Genomic DNA, 21,169 nt, shown 5'->3' on the forward strand with positions numbered 1-21,169 from the left:
AATGAGACATGAGTAATCTAAGATTACTCAGTGAGTCCGGGTACCCCCTTTCTATCCTAAACAGGATATTACTCCTCCAAACCGACTACCCCGGCAATCCCAAGAAGCTAGCAAGCCACAACAACTAGCAAATAACATCAAAGCAACGCAACAAAAGCTTAGCGGAAGCAACTCAAACTTCAACATGCAAGAGAGGTTAGATCAATGCGACTCGTCTCGACGCTCTAAGTCCTCTACACGACTAGCAAGGACAACTAGGATAAACAAGGAGCTCTTGAACTACCCTAACTCCTTGACCGAATAACCAAACAAGACGTCTAGAGTACAACAAGGATCGCTTGAAATACCCTCAGCTCTTTAACAACACGCAACACACCACATGTAAAGACGACTAGACATAAACAAGGGACACTTGATTACTCTAGACTCTTTACCCCTAGGGCCCTTCGATAATCTGTTCCGTTCCAATCCTTCCCATGCCGAGACCACAAAGTTCTCCGGCATGAACCCACCTTTAGCTACATCGTCATGTAGCGGTTACGCTGGTAGCTAGCCAGCCGTAACAATGTCCCCGCATGAGTGGTCATCGGGAACTCACGCGTGACAAACGCTTATGGAACCAGAATTATCGACACACTACGCTAGCTACGACTCAAGAAACACACTCAAGAGCCTAGCTGAAATACAACACCACCTCTATTTAAGTAACGATTTATCAAGCACGCATGCAAGAAATCGAACAAGAACAAATCATGCAATAATCACACAAGAAGCGAGATAGGAAATCAAGCAACTTAGGATTATTGTATACGCATGCAAACCATCATACGAGAAAACCCAACACGAAATAATCAACAAGAAGCAAGATAATAAATCAAGCAACTTAAGATTATTTTACATGCATGCAAACAACATAATCGACTTAAGCAAAACAGTTGCAACAAGTCCTAATATGCATGCAACCAAATAAGATTTAACCGTTTAAATCTTTAGTCCAATTTACACATGCAAGGCCATTCGATTTAACTCATTAAACCCTTAGGTTCATTTAGCATGCTATTAATCCCATCTGACTTTTATGCAATAAAAATTGCTAACAAACTTCAACTCCCAATTCGCATGCAATAGCCTTGTCCAAATTTTAAGTAAGTCCAATTTACTTAAGTGCATCCAAATTCTTCTTTAACCAAGTATTGAGTGAGTCCCAATTATTTTGCATGCAACTAATCCATTTTCGCATGATGATTCTAGCAAGAATCCCATCATGTTCGCATGCAACCTACTCAAACCGCAACTACATGTACTACACTACATGCACTACCTCAGACTCACCTCTTGCGTAATCGTCGATGATACTCGGACTTCACAGCACCACCCGATCAGACCACTCGCTCCTACTCCGCGTCAACTGCTTCTCACTACGTCGGTCGCAACCCGTTCTTTTCCCCAATGATCGTTGGCCCAACCGTCGGCCTTTCTCAGCGTTTTCTAAGCGTACGCGTCGATCACTTCTCCTCTCGATCTCCTTCTTGATAACTCTTGATCTTTCTCTCGATAACTCTCTTGATTCCTCTCGATTTTAGGTGAAACAAGAGAGCTTATGAACTTAAAGAAATTTGGGAAATGAGAGAATGTAATCCCACATCCCCTATTTATAAGCTCAACTCTCCTCTCATCCCCTTAGTGCTCTTTGACAAATGGCGTCCTCTTTGGCTGCATGTTGGGCATGTAGCTCCTCCACCAATGGCAGCTCACCACTTAAGCCACTAATTCTCCTTGTATTAGTGCATGTAAATCTCCCCATTAGTGCATGTAATCCCTTCTTATTAGTGCATGTGGGTTAAGTGAGCTTAATCATAAGCTTTCAGCCAATTGAATTTCGCCACTCCGCTAATCTCCTTGGATTAAGCTAATCCCCCCACTATCTCTTCTTAATCACCTTGAATTTTTAATTCCCCCACTATTTCTTCTTAATCACCTTGAATTTTTAATTCCCCCCACTAATTCTTCCTTGATTATTTTAATTCTCCACTTTCCTCAATTTTTATTGGTCAAAATTTTGAGAAAACACTAAATTTTCCCAAAATGTTTGATCCTTCGTCCGGCACCTTCGACGTTCTCTCCGGTGCTTCTCGACTCGGTCAGATCATTTTCTCGACCGTTCGGACGTTCTGCTCGGTACGTTCGGCAGTCTATCGGGCAATTCGGACCGTACGCCTCGGCGATACGTCTCGGGCAACTTTGACTATACGTCTCGGATATCTCGACACTCTCTCGAGTCATCGGCAGTTTCCCTCGAGCTTTCGACAATTTTCTCGGGTACTCGGCATATCCCTCGAGTCTCGACAATTTTCTCGAGTACTCGGCAACTCCCTCGAGTATCGACAATTTTCTCGAGTACTCGGCATCTCCCTCGAGTCTCGACAATTTTCTCGATCTTCTCGACCACTTGTCTTAGTAAATACTTAGGGTCTCGACCGTGCGTCCGGTACTTCGGTCTTGGCTCGGCCATTCTTCGACTTACACATATTTCTCCGGACTTCCTTGGGCCATTCACCTTTATTTCTCTTCTTCTTCTTTCCTAGGTCTTTTCCGTCCCATTTCTTCGACCTTTTTGTTTAAAATTTCTATTCTTGGTGAGGGTCATTACACTGCCCGTCTACGACTGCTAGAAATATCTATAACACTTGCCGTTTTGCGGGAGGCTCCCGACCAATGTGTGCATCTCTCAGTGGATGCAAAATCGTTAACGGCAAATGTCCTAACGGATATACACATGACACTCTCCAAAACTCAGGTAATTTTTTTTTGTATCGTGCTTTAATATGTCAATTGTTACCATGTTTCATCAATGTTTAATTTTTTTCGAATATTTTACTCAAGGTGATGCTGTCAATGAATACTGTAAGTTGGGATGTACATCTTCTGTGTGCGCTGCCATGGTGACACTCCAAAACTCTGGTAAAACGAAGCATCTAAGCTCACTAATTACAATATTATTATTTATTTTGTAATGGTAGACAAGAGAATGTTAACCCATTCTATTACTTTTTCGGTAAGTAGATGCGAGTGAAACTGTGAGTGGAGCGGTCGCACAATGCACAAAGGCATGTTCTACTTTCTGTACCAAGGGCTCTTCAACTGTTGTTGAGACTGCCTAAACAAGTATATCCATGAAGTTACCACATCCAAGTTTCAGAGTTTTATTTTCTTTGTTTGCAACCATTGTGTGTATGTGACAAAAAATGCTAGACTTTGGTGCTAGTATTTGAATAAGTTATTTCCAGTTTGTATATGTGTCATAGAAGTTTGTCAATCCTAGATTGGCACATGACTTCTATTAAATAAAAAGTTTGCTCACTTTAATTTGTTTATTACTAGGTGCTTCCCCACGCAACGCGTGGGTTGTAATGTAGTTGGCACTTTCTTGTTTTTTTTGGTCTTTTTTGTTTTCTCTTTTGTATTATTTCGTTTTAATTAGGCATATACGGGCTTTGCCGTCACTTTTATTTATACACTATATGTTTATACCATTTCGTTCAGATGTGTATAATTGTGCCATTTATTTTTTATGAATTATGAAAATGTTGTTTCTTGCTTTTGAGGATCCAATCTTATCATTGACTGATATTGTTTCCAATACATTTATTGTATTATAGATTTTCTAATTAACTGCTTATGTAAACCCTTCATACGTTGATGTTGCAATAATAAGTTATTTTTTTAAAATATCTTCCGTGTAAGTGATTATGTTTGTATGCCCATGTTTTGGTCTAATATCAATAAGATCGTTTCTGTTTTTCTTTAGTTGGCTTTGAAACCAATATTGAGTTAAGCAAATAATGGGTCGAATTATGGTGTTAATAAGTAATATAAATTCTTATGTATATATATTGTATATATGTGACTATAAATTTAGCTAACTAAAAAATTATGTAATATTTAAATACAATCTTGAACATATATATATATATATATTTATATATATTTTTGTGGGAGGAATGTATGAAATTATTGGATAGAAGTTATTTTTGAGTTAAATGACCTTTAATGTCTTTAAAGTGAGTTAAATATTAATAAATTTTTATATGTGTCTTGACTTTTTTAAAAAGGAATACCAAGTGTTTCCTTCCAAATTTGAAGTGATATAGTATTTTAGTTTTCTTATATGATTTTATGAACTTCAATGTAAAAGTTTTTCAAAGTAATAAGTACACTCACTGATTGAATTATAAAATTTGGAGAAATGTTTATTTCGTTTAATCATCTGCTCTTTTAAATAAATTAAATAAGTATGTTGTTATTCCTACAAATAGGACAACATATATTATAGTTTAACCATGGAGTTAAGCAATGGAAATGGAACTTGTGATTGCAAGACAAAATGCTTATATGTTACACATTGATCGTTTAAAAATGAATAGGAACATCTAATTCTCAAATAAAGTTGATTGTTTTGTTAAAACCAACATATGTGAATTAAAATTTAACTATGCAAATTTAAAAAAAAAATATGAATAGATTAGAAAGGCAAGAAATATAAAAGAAATATTTTTTTATATAAATAAAATAAAAATTGAAAACAATGTTAAATATATATAATACTTTCTACATTAAAATATAGAATCAAACTCTTACAAGTTACAACACATATGAGATATAACAACATTTGATATTGGTAGGAGAGGAGGAGAGAATGTTTATTATAAGATGGTAATCCAAATTAGATAATGGAGATAAATCTTTAAAAAATAGAACAGTGTAATATCTATATATATATATAATACTTTCTAAAATAAAATATAGAATCACTCTTACAACACATATGAGATATAACAACATTTGATATTGGTGGGAGAGGAAGAGAGAATGATTACTTATAAGATAATAACCCAAATTAGATAAAGGAGATAAATCTTTTAAAATAAGAACAATGTAAAATATATATCATGTAGTCTCTAAAATTAAAATTTAGCATTAACAATTTACAATGATATTTTATTTTTTTTACAACCCATACAACAAAAATAAGAAATCAAAAATAACAAAAAAACAAATTAATTGTGAAAATGTGAGTTAAATGTCTATAAAGATTTCAGTTTTATATTATGTGAGTTAAATGTGAAAATTAATTGTTTTAAATTTGTGTTCCAATATAATTTTTTTTTGTTAAAATTATATTGCCAAGTGGACCAATAAGGAGAGACTGAAACTCTACTTTTATATATATGATTCCACAGTTACTACAAAATTCTTGCCCTGCACGTCACTATCTTATTAGGATCTCATAACTATTTTTTTTCTGGCCAAATCTGTATCCAAAATATTTATTGCATTGAAGATTATACAAATTTTAAAACAGTCGATGCAACGTCCCTGAACCGCTTCCGTCACTCGGCCAGAAAAACCGCAGAGCAGCCTGGGCAAACGTCACAGAGGACAACCGCCCGCAATCTAGTCGATGTTCCACTAACGAATTAGGATTTCCAGCCGGACCGCCGGCAGCCGCCTATCCGCTGCGTACGTCCCTTAGGCTTTGCAACCCTTGGTACGCACGCGGCGTAGTGCTGGTCCGGACTAGACCGTACCATTACCACTTGTTCGAATATATGAATATATCTTGATTTATTACACACACACACACACACACATATATATATATATATATATATATATATATATATATATATGCAAAGTTCACATTCAACAAAATAATTCAAGAAAACAGTTGGATCCAACCGAAATAAACAGCAAAATTATGAAACACGGATTTGCAACACAGCACGAAAACACCTTATCCGGTTTTTTAAATCCAACTCTACCCACTTACTTTCCCTACAAGAAAAACAATGGAGGAGGGAAATGAGTAATCTAGGATTACTCAGTGAGCTGGGTAACTATCTAACATGTTAACTCCACTAACATGCTATCTCTTCTCATCCAACTACCCTAAACAACAACCCCAAACAAAGCACACAATGCGGAAGCGTAACAAGCAACAATCAATCAACAAGCAAGAAATCAATCAACAAGCAATCAATCAATCAACAAGCAAGCAAACAATCAACAAGAAACCTAGAAACAATCAAGACACTTGACTCTTCTAGATTTTCCCTCTAACTTGGCCTTCACGCCACTTTCACCCGCAATGAGATCCCTCTGGATTATCTCACCGGACAATCTCAACACATGATAGGACCAGAGATCGACTTCTAGCTACGAACTGAGAGTCCAACTCAAGCACTAGCTAGAACTTGCACTCAATTCTATGTCTAACCACACAAAGAATTAAGCACACACAACATGCAAAGCAAACAAGAAAACAAGCACACAAGCAGGTAGTCAAGCAAGCAACAACAATCAATCAATCACGCAATCACACAAAACTTAAGATGCAAGGAAAAATTCACATGCAACTTAAGTTAACTACACAAGCATGCAATCCTAACATGCACCCAACCCCAAATTAAGTTTTAAATTAATTTTCTACATTTCAATTTAAAACTTCTTTCGTCTTTCACACATGCATGCGGCTCTTTCCTTCCTGGAGATTCTCGCATGACTTACAAAAATATTTCACCATGGCCGATCTCATATCAAATCCATGGAAATATTTTTCTCAAGTTTTGGGGCCCTCATGCGGGTCTTTCCATCTCAGAGATTCTCGCATGGCCTCACAAAAAAACTCATCCCGTAGACTGGTCTCACATCCAAACTCATGAGGAACTACACTCAATTTTGGTGCTTTCACTCTTTCCATCCCGGAGATTCTCACATGGCCTTACCAAAATTCTCCCTCTCATGAATCGATTTCCCACCCAGTCTACAAGGGATTAACCATCTCAACCACTCATGCAAAAATTAAAATAAATAATTTTAATTATGCATGACTCTTCTTTAACCCCAAACTAGACATGCAAGGCATTTCAAACTTGCAGTTAGTTTTTAAAGTTAATTTCCTCCATTTAAAAAATTCTCAAACCCCCAAAAGTAAGCATGCAAGGCATTTCACACTTGCAGCTAATTTTTAAAAATGTCATTCTTCCCCAAGAATGCATAAAACCCTTCAAATCTAGCATGCAAGGCATTTCACACTTGCAGCTAGTTTGAGAAAAATGCACATCTACCCCAAGATTGCATAAAAACCCCAAAAGTCCCTCTTGTCTACATGCAACCTTCTAGATCTACATGCAACAAGGAAAATCAACCACTCAACAAGGCCGATGCAAGAGCTAGAGAGCTAATGCACCTCCTTAAGCAAGATCTCCAACTTGCTCTTCACAAAATTACAAACACATCACAACACATTTACAACCAAAGCCTCAACTCAACTTAGCTTGTAGATCTTGGCCGATTGAGCTTCACCACACCACACCACACCACGCCGATCTGACAGCACCTCCACTAGCTCTCAAGCTTCAACCTTCCTCTAGATCTCTTCCTTCTTCCTTCTCCTTGGTCGAAAATCAAGAGATTTTCTCTTCAAAAGTTTGAGAGAAAAATTTGGTAGAGTTTGGCTGTTGAGAGAGTTTTTGTGTCGAAAATGAGAGGAATTAGGGCTATTTATAATCCCTCTCACTCAACTCTCTCGCTGGGCAGGTGGCGATTTTGGCTTGACAAATGGCAAGAATTCTGCATGTAAATCATCCCCACTCTCACTCACTCGCGCGTGCATCTCACTCCATGGCGGAGACCACTTAATCGCACGACACGTGGCGCTTCTCTCGCATGCAGAGAGACCGTTCCACTTCCTCGTCTGTCCGCGTCTCTCTTGCGTCCCAAGCTCCCGCACTTGTCCGCAAATTCAAAACCGTACGTTCACGGCTTATCTCCTCGTCCATCCTCGGTCCCTCTGACCGTGACTTCCGCTTCTCTCGTCCGTCCTCAGACCTCTCGTCCGTGACTTCGGACTTCCTTGTCTGTCTCCGGACCTCTCGTCCGTGACTTGCGGTATCTCGACCGTTCGGCTAGTACGTGACCATTCCATTCCAATCGTCCTTGTACATCTCCTTGACCCTTTTTCCATGGCCATTTTCTTCTTAGACTATCTTTTGGACTTCCACCAACGTTCTCTATCATCTTTTGTCCAAATCTCTGGATGTTCTAAGGGTTCACGTCCGTTCTTCGGTCGTGGACAATCTCGATTCTCGGTAACCTCTTCTGCAAGTCACTTGTTCATTCTTCGAGATCTTCTTTCCTCCGTCTTCCCGGGGCATTCTACGTCCCTCAGATACATCTTCTCCATCCGGTACGCACTTCTTGATACGAATCATTACATTCTACCCCCTTAAAAGAATTCTTCCTCGAATTCTAGCGTCTCGATCACTTCTTTGTGATGTCCGTGACTTTCTATTCAATTACTCTTCTTCGGGATATCTTCATGGCCATTGTTGTATCGTCTCCTATGATACCATCATTGGAATCGCCTTTATCGTAACATTTGTTCGATTGATTTGCATCATCAAAGCTTCTTCATCTCCAGCATTCCTTGGGTCCATCTAGATCCCTACCTCTCTTGGTTATGAGTTTATTCTCACCATACTTCTTCTCAATATATCACCTTCGCGTCCGTTTTCTCACTTTCTGGTACGCTTTTCTCTCACCACTTAACTTTAGAGCATTTTATTAGTCGTCACCACGACTTGGTGCAAATTCCCCTGTTCTTCTCCTCAAGTTTGTTCGTCAGAACTTCTCTTTCTTGTCTTAGTCAATTTTTGCATCAGACTAATACACCATTTCGATTTCTAACCACTCTCTTGGTTAGATTCCACCTTGCCTTTGCCTGCCTCAGAATTCTCTCTTTTCCAAGTTTGATTATCCCTCTTGGATCAATCGTTCGACCATTTACAGTTTGCCTTTGCAAAAATGTCTTCTCTCTTGGTTAGATTCCACCTTGCCTTTGCCTGCCTCAGAATTCTCTCTTTTCCAAGTTTGATTATCCCTCTTGGATCAATTGTTCGACCATTTACATTTTGCCTTTGCAAAAATGTCTTCTCTCTTTTCTCTCCCCAAAATGATTGTCCCTCTCGGATCAATCGTTCGACCAACTTCTGGAGTTTGTCCTCACGACGACTCTCCTTCCTCGTCTCAGTCACTTCGAGTGTCCTCCCGATCACTCTCATGCTGTCTCGCTTGTCAGATCGCATTTTTTTCCGGTGTTTAGGTGAATCCTCAATCAATCATGCCAAGTTAAAGCAAGCTAAGCATTTGGTTAGTTTTGCAACCTATATGCAATCTATACCAACATGCAAGCTACCAAAACAACTACCACAAACAATCATACAAGGGGGTTAGCAAGCAATCACGCAAGGGGTTAGCAAACAATTACACAACATACAAGGCTACACTTAGCACTTCTTCCTTAATATCTTAAACCAAAAAGATAAAAGGTTTTGGTTGCTACCGGGTTTACTATCTAGTCCTCACGACCTAGATAAAATATTACACACCAAAAGGTAAGTTCTAACCTTCTCCAAAAGGTTTTACACAACACCCTATAACAAGGCTAACATGTGCCTAGGGTTCTCTCAAGAACTTACACATCCTACAGTTGCACTCGCATCATTCATGTAAGTTTAGGAAAATAAGAGTGTTTGACTTGTGTAGGAAGTAACAATTGAGTTTAGAGTAGTGTAAGAGAGATTAGAGTGTAGATCGGATGAGAGAAAAGTGTAGAAGAAGAATTCTTACTTCTTAATTAATTTGGATCATAGATACAAGCTAAATATAGACAGTTACAATCAGAATATTCTCTATAAGATCCTATGCACAGCTTCTCATAACGAAAGTGACATCTCCTCTTAAGTTAAACATGTGACTTCTTTGGTTGACTTGAGCTCCCACTTGCCTTATCTCTCCAACGGCTCTTTTGGTGAAGGTTCTAGATTCTTTGCGACCATTGGAGGCTTCTCTTCATGGACCGGACTTGTTAAACTCCTACATGGTACGGATGGCCCATCTTGTTGTACGGACAAGCGGTTGTACGGACATGGTGTGGTGTGAGTTCTCATACTCCCCCTCAAGCTTAATTGTCAAGATAACGATTAAGCTTGGACTCACGAACACCCACCTCATTAAAAACCTTAGTATAGAAAACTACTTGGGAAAAACTATGCTCAAGGGAAAAAGAGTGTGGATGTCATGCTAGGAGACTCATGGCCGAGTAAGGTCTTTAAGACCAAGTTTGGAATGAATGTACTCACACACTTGTGGACTGGCAGCTTTGGTGAGTACATCGACCAACTGTTAAGAGCTCTCAGTGTGACATGGTAAGACGACTCCGAGTTTGATTTGTTCTCGGACCTTGTGACAATCAACCTCGATGTGCTTGGTCCTCTCGTGGAACACCGAGTTTGTTGCTATGTGGATGGCGGCTTCATTATCAGAATGCATTGTGATTGGCTTCGATGATTCAACTCCTAGATCCTTAAGAAGAGCCTTGAGCCACATCAACTCGGTAGTAAGTTTTCTCATGGCTCTATATTCTGATTCAGTGCTTGAGAGTGATACCACCTTTGCTTCTTACTTTTCCATGTGACCAAGTTTCCTCCTAGGAACGTGCAGTAGCCTGTGGTAGAGCGACGGTCTTCACGGTCTCCGGCATAATCAGCATCAAAATATCCCACCAATTCCGTTTTTTCATTTCTCCCATCCAAATGCCTTGTCCTGGTGACCCTTTGATGTACTTGAAGATCCCAATTGAACATGTTCCAGTGATGTCTAGTTGGGTTTTGCATGTGTTGGCTCACCTGGTTCACAACAAAACAAATATCAGGTCGAGTAATGGTAAGATATATGAGCTTACCCACTAATCGCCGATATCTTGTAACATCTTCGAATGGAGCTGCCTCAAGCTCCCCCTTTCCTCCTGTCTTATAGATTTCCTCAAGTGGTGTTGTCACTGCTTTTGATCCAAGTTTCCCTGCTTCACTCAAAAGATCAAGAGCATATTTTCTTTGTGATATTAAACAATCCCTCATTAGACCGATATACCTCTATCCCAAGAAAATATTTAAGCTCTCCAAGATCTTTAATGTCAAAGACTGATTTGAGAAAGTCTTTAGTATCTTGAATACTTGCCTTGTCACTTCCAGTTATGATGATATCATCAACATATACTAGAATGACTACAATACCTTTCTCACTTGGTAATGTGAAGAGAGTGTGATCTGCCCCTGATTTGCGAAAGCCTCTCTCAAGCAGTGTAGTGCTTAATTTATGGTATCAAGCTCTTGGTGATTGTTTTAAACCATAAATAGCCTTGTTGAGTTTTAAGACTTTACCCGGACCAGTAGTATCTCCTAAGCCAGGCAGAGGTCGCATGTACACTTCATCTTCGAGTTCACCTTGTAAGAATGCATTCTTGACGTCCATTTGCCAAAGTTCACAATCCAGGTTAGTTGCCAATGAGAGAACAACTCAGACCGTGTGTAATTTGGCAACCGGAGCAAACATATCAAGGTAGTCCTCCCCATACGTTTGTGTGAATCCTCGTGCTACAAGCCTTGCTTTATAGCGTTCAATCTCCCCATCACTCTTGTATTTGATAGTAAAGATTCATCGAGAGGTGACAGCCTTCTTTCCTTTTGGTAAGTCCGACTCGTCCCACGTGTGGTTTTGCTCCATAGCCGTCTTTTCAGCGCTGACTGCATCTCGCCACACCTTATGTTCCTTGGCTTCATCATAGGTTTGTGGTACCCAATGTTTGTCTACTTGGCCGAGTAAGGCCTGGTGGGCCACAGGAAAATGAGCAAGAGTACATACGGCTTGAATTGGATGGGCAACAACAACATTGTTGTAGTACACACGGGGTACATGTTTTAGCCGTTGACTTCGCCGTAGTGGGATTACTTCCTCTTAATCTTGTTCTTCATCATCATCGTCATGTAGTGTAGATACTTCCCGGGGTAGATACTTCATGCTAAAGACAATCGAGTGTGTGGCTATGAGCATTACGACATATGACAATCTTACAAATGAGTCAATTGGTGATTTACGGCAGAAAATGGCGGTTGACATCTTTGCAGGTCAGTGTAGGTTTTCACATGGTTATTTAAACTTGTTTTAAATGGGTTAACAGGTTGGTATTGCAATGTATTTTAAAAGGTTCTAACATTAATTATATTATCTTTGTAGAATTAGCAAAATAACTAGGATAATGGAAGTTTGCATCTTGCTGGTATATAAACGTGATCGCAGGAATGGATGTTTAGCTTATTGCATCAAGAACAATAATGAATAACAAGATATTTCAATGTTTAGTTTACAAGTAGATTTAAAAAATTAGTGTTTTTACTGTGACACTATTCTAGAAAAATGTTAAGTTACTCCTTTCGATTATTCAATAAATAGTGTTTGACATCTTTGCAGGAATAACATATACTTCATTTAAGTGTAGGTATTTACAATGAATTTTATAACGTTGTTTATCCTATTCAAATCCTTTTAAAAACCTTTTAAAACTCTTGTAAATCCTATAAAATTCATTGAAATACCCAAAACAAAACCCTTTTCAACCTTTTAAAATCCTATAAAATTCATTGAAATACCCAAAATAAAACCCTTTTAAACCTTTTAAAATCCGTTTTAAAACACTTGTAAATCCTATAAAATTCATTGAAATACCAAAAACAAAACCCTTTTAAACCTTTTAAAATCCGTTTTAAAACGCTTGTAAAACCTTTTAAATGATCTTAATACTATAAAACGTAATTTATATTTTAAAAGGTTTTACAATGTTTTTTTATAATAAGGGTGAAATCTCTAGGCCTAGGCCCAATTGTAAAATATAACCCCCCCTCCCTGTATGAATTATCCCAAAAAGTCACGGGTTCCTCTATCAAAAAGTACAGTTTTCTGTCTGAGAGGTTGAAAATCGTGAAATTCACTCAACTCTGTATTTGCTTAAACTGTGTTCTCAATTTCGTCGGATTGTAGACACGAAGTCGTCGGATTGAAACTAGGAGTCGGCTGATTGGGTACGAGGGGACTTCAAATTGCCATTTTCTTCGTCGAATTACAGACTCTTCTTCTCCCTTGTTTTTCCTCTCAGTCCTCTCTTCAAATTCGTCGTCTCTTCTTCTCCCATCTGTAAGTTTGGTTTGGAACTTAATTTTGACTTCAATTTCTATTTCAATTTGAATTTTTATGATGTTTTGGTGAACTCGGAGTACGAAGGTTGGAAATTTATCAATGTCTTTAAAAAGTTTTATATTGGTTTTTAAATAGGATTTATAAGGGATCTTGGGTGCATGGCATGAATATGTTCTTCTCTGCAAACAATGTTGACAGGTTTTGCTATATGAGTATTTTTGAAGATTCTGTGAAGAAACTGTGCTTCCCAAAAAGATTAATCACGCCAGGCACAGAGGGAGATACATTAAAGGGAGTAACTAAATATTCTTCTGAGAAAGCTGTTTTGGCGACTGTAAAGAAAGCATTAAAAAAAGAAGAGTTCAAGAAGTTAGAGGAGTCTTTCTTGGGTCCAATTACAGAATTTATTAATCAGAAAGAAATCAACTTCTCGAGTCAACTGGTCCACCACTTACTACAAAGGAGGATTAAGTTTGCGAAAAACAAGCTCTGGTTTGAGAGCCAGTAGTTCTAATTCCCTTCAAAGAATTTACTGAGAGCCAGTAGTTTTAAGAATTACTGCAAGTATCCTTGGGGTGAAATTGCTTACGAATCATTAGTGATAGGCATGAAAAAATGATTGTGGGAACGTTGGCAAAGATAAAGTATGGAATGGCACCATATGCATTCCAAATCTGGTTGTTATCTTCAGTTCGCCAGCTAGGGGAACAATTTGGTGTTAGGGAAAGCATTTCAAGCCAAAGTCAACATCTCCCACTGATCTTGCAATGGCAAATGACATATTCCCCAAAATTCAATGAAATAAAATTTGTTCTTGAGTCTTGCAAGGTACTAATACTTCTCTAGAACTATTTCTTTTTTTTTCAATAGTTTTAAAACACATTGGTGACAGCTTGTCCTGCGGGAAAGTTGTTAAAGGGTGAGGACCAGGGTTTGAGGACCGCCTGGTGCACCAATAACCTACTGGTGGATTAGGATATCCATAGTGATGGGTTAGGATCGATGCTCTGTAGTGCCAACTTGGAGTCCGTTGGGGCAGCTAGCGGAGGGCTAGTGGGCTCCGCAGGACGGGTTGTCATAATTATAGATGATTTGCCCTTTTGAAAATGACATATAATATTTTGTTTCTTATGTTTGTATTAGTGCAAACACCTACTATGCAGGAGAACAATATAAGTGACGAAGAAATCAAACAAATCGAGGAAGTTATAACTTGTTGGACTGCGTGCGGGGACATCAAAATTAAGCTTTCGTCAATGGATGAAGTAAGTTTGAAAAAATCATATACTTGTTATCATAGGCGTTAAATACTAAGAAAATTTGGATGTTCTACATTGTAGTATCTTTGGCAAGGACATAAGAGGGAAAAAGTCTATGTCATGGGTTTGAAAACTAAAGAAGATGTAAGTAAAGTAGCAAGGAAGACAATGTTAATTTTTCATCCTGACAAAATTCCTAAAGATGTTACTACACAAATGAGATACCTTGGTACCCGAATGTTTTCAACATTAAAGGTTAGTGAACCTCTACTTTTGTTAGATTTTATGCACATTTTACTATTATTTAATATTGACTTAAATTTTTCTTTTCTTTTGCAGGAGTACAAGGACAAATACTTCGAGTAAAATCCATAATTTGCAGAATTAGCAAATACCTATGTTATGGAAGTTTTGCATCTGGCTGGTATATAAAAGTGATCACATCAAGAAGAATAATGAATGGCAAAGTATTGTCTTTTTAATGTTAAGTTATTTCTTTTCGCTTGTAAAACCTTTTAAATGGTGTTAATCCTATAAACAGTTTGGTTTTACAAGAGTATATCTGGTTTTTAGAAAGTTTTAAAAGGTTTTACAAGTTGTTTATAATGATATATATCAGTTTCATTTGTTTTTTAAAGGCTTTACAAGTTGTTTATAATGTTTTAATACAGTAAAATCTGAAAAAATGCTATTAAAATGGAGTTTACAACATCAGACTGAAATATTTTATTAAAAAGAAAAAATACAAGTTGAATTATTCAAGAGTTTTTAAAATAGATTTGAACTGTTTAAGTTCATATTTCAGTTTCCTCTCCCAGCGTATTGGTTTGTCATCTCTCTAGCCATTGCTTCAAACCTTGCCCTATCAGATTTGTAGAGGTTGGCAAAAATTTTATTGATCTGTTCCTCATCATCGACCTCTGGTTCAATCAACTTCTCCACTAATCTCTTGAAAAGCAAAATAATCGGCATGGGATGCCAATAGGTGGACACTCATAGGTATATGGCTCCTTCATCTGATATGTTTGGGTGGCAAATTTTTGTGTCGAAACAAATCTGCATTATCAAGAAATTATATTAAAAAACTATTGAGTTGCTGCAAAAAGAGGAGTCCTGATACACATGGTTGCTAAATAAAAAGGGGTATAATCAAAACAGATACCTTTGGGGGATTATTTGGGTAATCCCACAGAAAATGAATACTCATTTTAAACACTCCCCCTTCATATGGGGTGTTCACCGGTCCGATGAAAGTAGCCTCCCAATGGAAAATGTTACCATCAACAATTACTAACAAAAAGACAATCACACTCAATCTCTTTTATCCTTGACAGTAAAACAAAACTAATATGAAGATGTATGCGTTTACCTGCTGTGACGTTTGTCGAATGCTCCTTGTTCAAAGTTTTCAACCCATATCTTAGATGGTTTGAAGAAAGATGCGACATTTCTGACGGATTGAAGGAAGAAGGTAATAGGATTTGTCGAGTATGAGAGATGATTTTACGTTTTCGTGATACAAAGGTTTGATGTGTAAGTCAAGAGAAAAAAATATTTATAATACGCGAAGCGTCGCTTTGGTTTACAAAAAGTACCCCTTTGGCTTCATAAATACATAATTCTTACCCCTTCAACGCGTAACTAACCAAACCAAAGCGACGCTTCGCTTATAACCCCTTCAATCAATTACGGTTTTACGAGCCTCTGATAGCGTTGTTTCGAAATCTTATCCCTTTGCTGTTTTGAAAGCGACTCTTCGCGTATTACCCTTACAATCGTCTTACATAAAAGAAACATTGTAGAATTAAATAATGGGCCTAATCGACTCTTTGCAGCCAGAATTTTGTAGGGCATCTCGAATGAATTTGGGGGAAAGACGATGATGATGATGACGTAATTGTGTCTATTTGGGCCATAATAAAAAGCCCATTAGGTCCATTATTTAATAATTCTGTAAGGCTTTTAGTTATGGGCGTGGCAATGCGGTGGAGATTTATCTTCTTCGATGTTCGTAATAAACATTACTAACTGCGCCAATCAATTACGTTTTCACTTGACTGTTTGGTATCCTTTCAGAGGGTGGGCCAAAAAAACTAAATCCGAAAAGCAGAACATAAGTAATGGATTGAGTGCCAATCAATTAAGGTTTTTAAAAGGTTTTACAACGTTTTAAAAACGGTTTTACAAGAGTATATATAATTTTTAAAGAATTTTACATTTTTTGAAATGTTTTTAAACGGTTTTACAAGAGTATATATGATTTACAAGAGTATATATGATTTTTAACAGGTTTTAAAAGGTTTTACAAGTTGTTTATAATGATTTAAAACAGTAAAATCTGAAAAACAAATCTAAGAAAATGGAGTTTAGAACACCAAAGACTGAAATATTTTATTAAAAAGAACAAATTCAAGTTGAATTAAAGAGAGAGAAAGAGTTAGATAGCAGCTACACAACTAGATTTATTGTGTCCACACTGACCGCACCTACTGCATTTGTATTGTTTTGAATTAGTCTTAGCCTTTCAATGCTCCCATGAACTAGCTATTCTCTTTTTCTTTTTCCTGCCACTAGGTATACGAGTAGAAGGTGGCCGAATAGAAGTACTAACACTTTCTGGAATCTCCCAATACTCCATATCACCTACTGGATGAATGCTCTCTAAATATCCTAAACGCCATCTGTAAAATAAAAAGAGGAAGATAAGACTTATAGAACTTTGATAAACATTTGGAAAACCTTGTAAAACATTGTAAAACCTTTTAAAAAATATTTATAAACCTTATAAACAACTTGTAAAACCTTTTAAAACCTTTTAAAACATTGTAAAAACCTGTCGGATCTGTTACTTTAGCAACCTTTTCAAAACCCAATTAAAGAAGAGAGTTATAACCTTTAAGTGAAATGATAATTTCATTGAGATTGAGATGTCTGGCAGCAGCAATTCCATGTGCACAAGGGAATTTGTCAATATCAAACATACAGCATGTACATTTCCTTGTGTCCAAATTCACCACATTCGTCTTTAAACCTGCTTTAACCTCGAAGACATTTTCATTTACTTGACAAACTTCAAGCCAGCGGGTAGTATTTTTATAAGATGCATTCATCTTATTCCCAACATTTGGAGTAACAGCATATGGATGTCGACAGCTCTCCTCTCGTCGTGCATTAAACCACCTAGTCAAAATAGACCTGATTGTCTCAAACAGGCAGACAATTGGATACTCGCGAGTCTCTTTTAACAAGGAGTTAATGGACTTGGCACAATTAGATGTCATGATGTTGTACCGGTTAGAAGGAGAATATGCACATGACCATTTCCTAATATCAGCTTGCCAAAGATATTCTCCAAGTTTCGGATCACCATTGGAAATTGGACTGAAAAAATAATCAAAATCATATTGAGTGTAAGCTCTTGAAGCATCATGAACAACTGGAAGAAGAGAAGCAGAAGCTCTAAATCGTGTTTCCAGGTTTTTTTGCAAGTTGAAAGTGTAGATCCCATGATGAGCATGTACATAATTTACTGAAATCACAGTTGCAATTGAAGAAGCCCGATCAGACACGAAAACTAGATCCTTTTCATCAGGAATAATAGTTTTCAAACACCGCAAAACCAATCCCTTGATGCATCATTCTCAGAATCAACAACGGCAAAAGCAATTGGATACAACTGAAAATTACCATCCTGAGCTGATGCAGCAAGCAAAGTCCCTTTAAATTTTGATTTCAAATGGGCGCCATCAATAGAAATAACTTTTCTCATCAACTTAAAACCTCTAATTGATGCACCAAAAGCCAGAAAAGCATATCTAAACTTATTATCTGAATCAGCTTTGATGTAAGTGATAGTACATGGATTCTTCTTTTCTATCATGTGAAACCAACTCGGTAAAACCTCATAACTATCAGCAGGTAAACCCCTAGCAAGTTCTGATGCATGTTCTTGAGCTCTCCATGCTTTTGAGTATGAGACACCAACTCCATGGTCATTCTTAAAAATTTACATGAGCTGTTTAGGTTTGAGAGGAAGCTTTCCTCTTGCAAAATGGTTACTAACCAAACCAACCAAAGTCCTTGCAGATGCTTGGCGATGATTAACATTCCTTAAAGCAGAGTCACAGCTGTGCTGACTAATATACTTTCAAACAACAAAGCTATCTGATGCTTTAACCTTAGTTGCACGTAGCCTCCAAGTACATTTTTCATCAATACAATGAAGAACATACCTCTTGTTGTCTGACTTAAAAGTATGAAACTCAAAACTATGCTTGACTGCATACATCCACATCTGACTTCTCATTTCTGTTTTGTCTTTGAATAACTTTCCACAAAACAGTGAATCAACATCGATTAGACCAGTTGAGTGTGAAGAACCAGATGGATACCCAACAGAGGTTGTCATGTTACGAGGAACACTCTCGACAAATGGATTTGGTATTGGTTGATCCTGAAAGTACAAATCAATGAATTTTTAAAAGATTTGTAAAGTATTTAAAAGGTTTTTCAAGTGATTTCAAAGGGTTTAATAAGATTTACAACTGTTTTCAAAAGGTTTTTTAAAGTGTTTAAATGGATTTACCAAAGGTTTTAAAAGGGGTAATGCCATTGTAAGTTACCTGAGTATGAGTAGCAGTAGCAGTAAAATCATCATCAGTGCCAGTATATTGACTTGAAGAAACAACAGGAGAACAATAAAAACGAGGAGCACTCTCGACATATGGATTTGGTATTGGTTTACCCTGAAAGTACAAATCAATTAATTTTTAAAAGTTTTGTAAAGTATTTAAAAGGTTTTACAAGTGATTTCAAAGGGTTTAATAAGATTTACAACTGTTTTCAAAAGGTTTTTTAAAGTGTTTAAATGGATTTACCAAAGGTTTTAAAAGGGGTAATGCCATTGTAAGTTACCTGAGTATGAGTAGCAGTAAAATCATCAGCAGTGCCAGTATGTTGACTTGAAGAAGCAACAGGAGGAACACTCTCGACATATGGATTTGGTATTGGTTGACCCTGAATGTACAAATCAATGAAATTTTAAAAGCTTTGTAAGGTATTTAAAAGGTTTTACAAGTGATTTCAAAGGATTTAATAAGGTTTACAACTGTTTTCAAAGGTTTTTAAAACGGGTTGAAAAGGCAATTAAAACATTTATGCCATTTTAAATTACCTGAGTATGAGTAGCAGTAGAAACATCAATAGCATTCCCAACAAATAGATTTGAGTTAGTTTGATCCAGAAAGGATTTGTAAAGTATTTAAAACGTTTTACAAGTGTTTTCTAAGGATTTTATAAGGTTTTGTAAGCAAGAAATAATTAAAAATTCTAAAGTAGAAAGTTACCTGAGTAATAGTAGTAACACTCTCAATAAAAGGAGTAGAGCTAGGTTGGCCCTGATAAAGAAACATTCCTCAAATCAGTTACTTTTCTAAAACAATATTAGAAAGAATAAGAGAATGAGTTTACTAAAAATATCTGCTCTACTGTCACACAAAAATCCTCAACAGTAACACATAGATGAAGAACTCCTCCACTTTGTGCATATTTGAGTTTAAAAGCTTCAAGCTGCCTATCATTTATAATAAAGATAGGAATACTACCTATGGTTGCAGACATAGCAAGGAATGTATAACTAAGCTTTAAACATTGTGCCTGAATATCAATGTCAAAATCTTCTAATAGAATCTTTACCAACTCACTAAATCTAGTTTTCTCATCAGTGTTAATCAAAGAAGCTCCCCTTTTATTATCCATCTCAAATTCCCAATGAATGTTGTTGTTCAACTTCCACAAACCACATACTGAATACAATTCAATCATTTGTACACCCAAACAAGTCCTGAGAAAACAAACCAATATCACGAATTACAAAACTACATTAAAAGAAAAGAGATCCCAACAACTATATCAAAGAATAACAGTAGATGTTCAAAGATATAATAAAGGACTTTATTATCACGAACAGATCTAAAGAACAAGTGCTTAAGACCTAAAAAAATTCTAACATCAAATTTGAAATCGAAACAACAATCTAATAGCTAACACAAAATTGAAATTGAAATCAAAATTAAAATTCAGAAACAAGCTTACACGATGGGAGAAGAAGAGACGACGAAGTAAAAGAGAGAACTAAGACGACGAGAGAAGCAGTGATAACGGTGGAGGAGAGATCAGACCGGAGAAGAAGAGATCCGACTGGAGAAGGAGAGATACGACCGGAGAAGGAGAGATGTCTCTGGAGAAGGAGAGATACGACCGGAGAAGAAGAGACGAAGACGAAGATGAAGAAGGTCGACGACAAAGAAATCGACGATGGAGAAATTGATGATGGAGAAGGTCGAATACGATTGTCGGTATAATTATAAAACAAGGGCAAAATTGTCTTTTATAATCAAAGGAAGGATATAATTAAAAATGATCATCAGAAATCGCATTTTTAAAAAAGGGGTATCAAAGAAGGAACATTAGTAAGAAATTCTCATAAAAAAAAATGCAAGTAAGTTAATTATTTCCAAATTGCAAGTACTTAGAACAACTTAATTTTGTTTACCCTATTTAATCCATAACAAACTTAAGTTTTCTTCATATTTAAATATATGCACAGTTTTGTTAAAACGTCATCTTACTTAATTGTAAGCCCAATTTTGATGTATATATAATGTTAAAAATGTAATAAAAATTAAATAATTTTTGGTAATGATTAAATACAATACAACACCAATAGAAATAGGAGATTAAGTTGTACCAAATGAGTAGAAACATAATTTGTGTATATATATGTTACAATTAATTTTAATAAATTTTAAATTTAGTTT

General features: G+C 36.8%; 3 protein-coding genes across 3 annotated transcripts in view; 1 reads left to right on the top strand and 2 right to left on the bottom strand.

Moving 5' to 3' along the window:
• LOC109132873 (zinc finger BED domain-containing protein DAYSLEEPER-like) overlaps positions 1-2,283 on the bottom strand; it is a 13,950-nt gene extending 11,667 nt beyond the window's left edge. Inside the window, exon 1 of the mRNA XM_019245322.1 lies at positions 2,183-2,283. Within this exon, the coding sequence (XP_019100867.1) occupies positions 2,183-2,283 (101 nt within the window). The remainder of the gene's footprint in view (positions 1-2,182) is intronic.
• Positions 2,671-3,295, top strand: LOC104787218 (thionin-like). The gene is made up of 3 exons (XM_010512753.2): positions 2,671-2,797; positions 2,884-2,961; positions 3,064-3,295. The coding sequence occupies exons 1-3, from the start codon at positions 2,716-2,718 to the stop codon at positions 3,159-3,161; spliced, it is 258 nt and encodes an 85-aa protein (XP_010511055.1). The 5' UTR covers positions 2,671-2,715; the 3' UTR covers positions 3,162-3,295.
• On the bottom strand, positions 10,470-11,373 carry LOC109132874 (uncharacterized mitochondrial protein AtMg00810-like). Its single transcript, XM_019245323.1, has 4 exons — positions 11,283-11,373; positions 11,080-11,174; positions 10,830-10,994; positions 10,470-10,748 (listed from the first exon to the last, which is right to left on the bottom strand). The coding sequence occupies exons 1-4, from the start codon at positions 11,371-11,373 to the stop codon at positions 10,470-10,472; spliced, it is 630 nt and encodes a 209-aa protein (XP_019100868.1).

Source organism: Camelina sativa, chromosome 5 (genome assembly GCF_000633955.1).
Source record: "Camelina sativa cultivar DH55 chromosome 5, Cs, whole genome shotgun sequence".
NCBI classification, from domain to species: domain Eukaryota; kingdom Viridiplantae; phylum Streptophyta; class Magnoliopsida; order Brassicales; family Brassicaceae; genus Camelina; species Camelina sativa.

What these genes read in the sequence shown, in the direction of transcription:
- LOC104787218 (XM_010512753.2), top strand. Translation starts at nt 2,716, where the DNA reads ATGTGTGCATCTCTCAGTGGATGCAAAATCGTTAACGGCAAATGTCCT. An exon ending in TGACACTCTCCAAAACTCAG is followed by an intron (nt 2,798 to 2,883) that starts GTAATTTTTTTT and finishes ATTTTACTCAAG; the next exon opens with GTGATGCTGTCAATGAATAC. An exon ending in GGTGACACTCCAAAACTCTG is followed by an intron (nt 2,962 to 3,063) that starts GTAAAACGAAGC and finishes TTCGGTAAGTAG; the next exon opens with ATGCGAGTGAAACTGTGAGT.
- LOC109132874 (XM_019245323.1), bottom strand. Translation starts at nt 11,373, where the DNA reads ATGGACGTCAAGAATGCATTCTTACAAGGTGAACTCGAAGATGAAGTG. An exon ending in TCATAACTGGAAGTGACAAG is followed by an intron (nt 10,995 to 11,079) that starts GCAAGTATTCAA and finishes TTCTTGGGATAG; the next exon opens with AGGTATATCGGTCTAATGAG. An exon ending in AGGCAGCTCCATTCGAAGAT is followed by an intron (nt 10,749 to 10,829) that starts GTTACAAGATAT and finishes GTTGTGAACCAG; the next exon opens with GTGAGCCAACACATGCAAAA.